Source organism: Theropithecus gelada, chromosome 15 (genome assembly GCF_003255815.1).
Source record: "Theropithecus gelada isolate Dixy chromosome 15, Tgel_1.0, whole genome shotgun sequence".
In the NCBI taxonomy this organism is placed as follows: Eukaryota; Metazoa; Chordata; class Mammalia; order Primates; family Cercopithecidae; genus Theropithecus; species Theropithecus gelada.
In genome coordinates, this window is record NC_037683.1 from 85,336,072 (window position 1) to 85,341,899 (window position 5,828).

Consider the following 5,828-nt stretch of genomic DNA (forward strand, 5'->3'; position numbering starts at 1 on the left):
TACTGGAGTGAGGCTTCGAGGGGAAACACTGGGAGAGATCCAAATAACTAGTGCAAACGGCTGTTGTTAGGCTTTCCTTACATTCTTTTATATTCTTTTAATCATTATTATTATTTGCCTTTTTCTCTCCGGCAGACCCTGGCTTCTCTAAGGCACAAGGGTGCTAAGTCCAAATGTGACCAAAATAAGGGCTTAAATAGTGCTAAAGACACCCTAGTCATACTCCCACCAATATAGCCTGTTTCCAGCATTTCAAACAACTGTTCCACACTATTTATTCATATTCAAATTAACAATTAACCCAGAATCTTTATTTATTTATTTTTCTAATGTTATGCTCAGAGTATCTCATGACTTGAAATGTTCCTTAACTGGGTGTTTGGGTGACATTTATATCTACCTTGCCTTTCTTCTAATTATGTATTTGTTTGGAAGGATTTATTAGACCTAAACTATTGCATGTTTCCTCCTATTCTGTTTCTGTTGATTAACCCATTCCTTCATTTTCAAAGTCACTCTAAGTTCTGCTCTGTATTTCCCCAATGTTTGCAACTGCTCAACTTTTTGTCTTTGTTTTCAAAGGGAATGCTTCCATATTCATCATCTCAGTCAATGATGGTTATCAAACTACACTAAGCTCAAGGCTGACTGATGCATTCTACCACTTCATATATTACCCCTCAGTTTTTCACATTGCTGATGAGTCATTTAGAAACCATTGACTCAACACTGGCAAAACTTGGGGATGATATATTGCTCTGGTTCTTGAAAATTCATGACTTCTTAAAAAGAAATATAAAAGATAATAGCAGTAACATTCACAAGAAGAGCAGACTCCTAGCAAGCAGCCCAGTATCCTTACCCACTGGACAGAACCAAATCAACTGGGCAGCTAGTAACTACTACTTATTCATTTATTTATTTTTTTGAGATGGAGTCTCGCTCTGTCACCCTAGCTGGAGTGCAGTGACGCAATCTTGCCTCACTGCAATCTCCACCTCCCGGGTTCAAGCAATTCTCATACCTCAGCCTCCCAAACAGCTGGGATTACAGAGCCATGCCACCACACCTGATTAGTTTTTGTATTTTTAGTAGAGATGGGGTTTCACCATGTTAGCCAGGCTGGTCTCAAACTCCTGACCTCAAGTAATCCGCCTGCCTCAGCCTCCCAAAGTGCTAGGATTACAGGTGTGAGCCACCGCACCTGGCATAACTACTTCTTATTCAGGGTAGGGGCAACTTTAGTCTTGACTATCTGGCTATTGCTCACAGCATAGCCTTTCAGAGATTTCAGTGGAGCTATTTTGCTCTTAATTTAGACATAATGTAATAAGTTTAATTATCTAGTTTCCTAGATCATCTGAGTGGAAATACACAAAAAGCAAGTTGGAACAAAAGAAACAAACTCACAGTAGCAAGTAGCAACAGCTGACAGTATGAAAGAACAACAGAGGAAAGCAGAGAACAAATGTGAGAATCTAAAAAAGCAAAGCAGCCCAAGGTCCATTAACATAAGAGCAGCTGTAATCCTGTAGCCCTTGTGCTGAGTACCAGGAGAGAAAAAAAAAATTTGGAGAAATAATGGCAGAAAAGTTTCCAATTTTATTAGAAAGCTATAACTTATACATCCAAGAAGCTTAACGAATGCTCTGGGAAAAAAAAGCAAAGATGCCCACAAACAGATACTTTATAGTATAAATGCTGAAAGTCAAAGGAGAAGTTTTAATCAGCAAGAGAAAAACAATGCATCACTTACAAAGGTACTTCAATAAGATTTAAGATTAACACCTTACTTCTCCTCAGAAACCATGGAAGCCAGAAGGCAATAGGAAAACATATTCCATATGCTCAAAGAAAAAAGTAGGCAACCAAGAATCTTATATAGACTAAAGCTATCTTTCAAAAATGAAGATGAAATAAATCCTTTCCCAGATAAGCAAAACTGAGAGAATTTGTTAGCAGACTCATTTTACAATACTAAAGGAAGTTCTTCAGGCTGAAATCAAGTGACCCTACAGAAATATGAATCTACAGGAACAAACAACATTGATAATTACGTAATGATAAATGCATATTTTTCCTCCTTAATTGATTTTAAAAAGCAATTTCAAATAATATGTATATAATGGATTGTTGGGCCTATAACATATAGAAATGTAATGTATTTTACTCCCTCTATATTTTTGCCAATAGCACATAGGAAGTAAGTAAAAACAAAGCTGTAATGGGCTAAGGAAATGACTACAGATGGTAAAGTAGTAACTATAACAATGCATTATAGAGTTTTTAACGTTAATATATTATGTAGGCATTGCCTAAAAAGTACTTTAGACCTGGCACTCAGTGAGGATTTCAGATATTATTATCCTATTCATTACATTCCCTGCCAAAACAAAACACAAAATTCAATATCGTTCACCCAAATAAAGGAATCCTCTCCTCCTCCAGCTACTTTTATTTGCTGCTCTGGTAGCCAGGCTGAAAACACATTTGAGAATTACTTCTCCTGTATCTGTTCTGGGGTCTTATGATTTTGGAAGTCCAGAAGCCAGTTTCTGACAGTGAAAACCAGGAGACAGTGAAGAAGTAGGTTTCCCCCCTTCTTTTTTATCATAAAAAATAACACACCAACATAAAAGATACCTTTTTAAGTAGGTCAAGGAAAAAAACTCACCCATAATCCTATTGCCTCAACACAATCATTTGTTTCATTGTATTTATTTCCTTTGGCTTTTATTCCATAGACACTCACATTTTATTTTACAGAGGTGTAATCATTTATACTCTCTTTTTCATTTAGGATTACACTGAATACTTTAGCAAGTTTAATTATCATTTTTGACAGCACCAGATATATTTAGGGATATATAAACTATTTTCTTTTGTCTCCTTCCCTTCTGCCCATTCTATTTCCCAGGGATGGGCCTTGAAGGCTTGGAGCCCAGACTTCTAGACTTAAAAGAGCTCAAAAAGTAGCAAATTCTCACTTTGGTGAAATGATATAGATGGCCTCTGACTTTACCAAAGTTATTAGGTGTTCAAATAGAAACACAAGTTTCATCTAAGATTCATGAGAATGCTAATTATAAGTTTTGATTTATAGCCTATGAATTCACAATACATAGTGTACCTATATTCGTAAACCTACCTGCTACCCTCTCTACTTCTTTTCTTCTTCAAAAACCAGAAGACTGAATCTACTTTAATTCAATACACTGCCTTAAGTAGTTGTTTTAGAGGAAAAAGAAGTCCAAATTTTGAATTAATCAAGTAGTACAGTGGCTGAAACTTGCATTTTATTAGGAGATAAACAAAAATTATCTAAAAATAGCATTTCCCCATTTTTCTAATATAACAATGTCATTTTTAAAAACACACTATTAAAACTTTTTTCTAAAAGTGTCATAATTATATTATGCAAATTTAGTACATGGCCTACACAAGGAAATAGAGGGAGTAAAATAGTTTCATGTCTACCTGGCTTCATATGAAAAAGCCAGTTTAACAGCTTTCAGTTCACTGACATTTGCAAAGACCTTTGTACTTTCCCTAGAAAAAAGAAAGAAAGAAAAACACACAACTCTAATGTCAAGTGGGTCATTTCCAGCATAGAGGTGTTTGTTTCCTTCCTTAGCATTACTCATTCAACTATTCAGTCAAAGGCATAATCCATTTAGAGATACGATAGACAAATGTCTTTTCCATTCTGCAAGTTAAAACTGAAAGCCTCGTTCCAAGTATCATAAGCATAAACTGTTTTTTTTGGTTACTGGGCGTTTGGGGTGCACATTATCAGAATGCAACATGCTATCATGTTTGAATAAATAGCCTATTTTAAAACAAAGCAACAAGATAAAAGTTAATTCGTAATAACTATATTGATACTTTTTTCAATGTAATTGCTTATTCTGCGTGTTACAATTTGTAGTAAATCAGCTCCTGAAGTAAATACTTGTTTATTCATGTGTCTGTGGCTACCATCCTCACTAGGTTTCAACATAACTAAATAACTGTAACTGTGCCTAGTAAAATGAATTAGTATTAAATTCTTTAAATAATCATTAACATGAGAATTAATTGGCACAATCTACCAGTTTACTATTCAATGAATAACTAGTTGACAAGGAGGGCTCTACCCATTAAAAAAAAATTGTGACTAACACTGGAGAGCAAATAAGTTTACGCCACATAATTTGAAAGGCTCATTGGTATATTAATCCAGATAAGTTTGGTAAAGAGAAGATAATGGAATACATAGTACCGTCGTTGACAATTGTAGACCTTGAGAAAATCACTTCCCTTCTTTATGTTTCTGCACCTGTAAAATAAAGGGATTAGGCTATATCATCTCTGAAGTTTTTATAATCTATGAGTTTATGTGGCTTTCCATAACTTTATGAAAAATCACTCTTAAAGTTTTGTCATATATGTCTAAATGCAAGAATACCACTATTTACATGACAATTGCTGTCAGTCTACAATTTCTAAAATTCATTTTATAATTATTTTTGCAGAGACAGGGTCTCCTTCCATTGGTCAGGTTGGAGTGCAGTGGCACTATCAGTTCACTGCAGCCTTCTAGTCTTCGACTCAAGTGGTTCTCCCATCTCAACCTCTTAAGTAGCTGGGATTATAGGCTTGAGCTACCTCGCCCTACTTAAAATTCATTTTCACTTATGAAGCTCTCTTAAAATGAACACTACCTATATATTTATAGAAATCACAAAGAAAAAAATCTATGATATATATTCATGTAGGATATAGAACTGGTAAATTTGTGTAAAGAAACCTGGAAAAGTGTGAAGATGATAAACTAGTTCATGAAAGTTCTTATCTACCATTCTTTTTTGTACCTGGAGGATATGGCAGGAGCCATCTACCAAGGATTTGTGTTATTATCCAAATTGCACTATGTTAGTATGCACAAAAGCCAAATATCAAAACAAGCTAACTGGCACCACTCCAGTTAAGGCTAAAAACTGATATGAGCCATTATTACGTGTGAGTAGGGCTGAAATTTTCACATTACATTAGAAATGTAAGGGATATTATTATTCAATTAGTTCCATTTCTTTATTTCTAGTGAGAAAACTGAGGTCCAGAAGTAACTTGCCCAATGTTGCAGATCTAATCACTGTTAGCTGACAAGGGGCCCAGATCTGACTGCCAGTTTAATTGTTCTACATCATACTGTCTTCTCAAAACCATAAGGTAAGCTCTGACGAGTAAGTAGGAGAAATCAAAATGGAATACAAAGTCTCAAACAACCTTACACACAGTACATCTACTACAACTTTTCATTTAAATCTGGAATTTCTTCTGTGACACCTATGACAGATGTCATTCAGCTTCTGCTCTGTCTCTAGTGATAAGACACTCATTAATGCTTAGGAAGCAATCCCTTTCCTTTACGGACAAATAACCATAAAGTTATTTCTCATACTGAGTTCGAATCTGGTATTTTGTAATTTTCACCCAGTTCTGCTCTGAGAGCCAGATAGAATACATTGTACATGCCTCTCAAATATTTGAAGGCAGCTATTACGCCTTAGTCACATCTTTCAGCTGGTTTGGGAGTTTCAGTTTATGATACCTTTTCCAACTTGGCAAATACCTCAGGATTTGCTCTAATTTGCAAATATCCTTTCACTGCATCCTGGAATAACATTAGTAATGCAAACGTGGTTTGAACAGCACTTTGTGTATCATTTTCCCATGATGTATTTTTCACCACTCTAAAATTAGATCAGTTTCTACAAAACTGACTTATATGTTATTTCCAGCAAGCAAAAATCTCCAGATTTTTTCTTTTTTTTTTTTTTTTTTTT

General features: G+C 35.1%; 1 protein-coding gene across 1 annotated transcript in view; it reads right to left on the reverse strand.

Moving 5' to 3' along the window:
* Nucleotides 1-3,630: 3,630 nt before the first annotated feature.
* ABHD17B (abhydrolase domain containing 17B) overlaps nucleotides 3,631-5,828 on the reverse strand; it is a 51,810-nt gene continuing 49,612 nt past the window's right edge. The window contains exon 5 of the mRNA XM_025360069.1: nucleotides 3,631-4,318. Coding sequence (XP_025215854.1) covers nucleotides 4,292-4,318 — 27 coding nt within the window. The 3' untranslated portion in view covers nucleotides 3,631-4,291. The remainder of the gene's footprint in view (nucleotides 4,319-5,828) is intronic.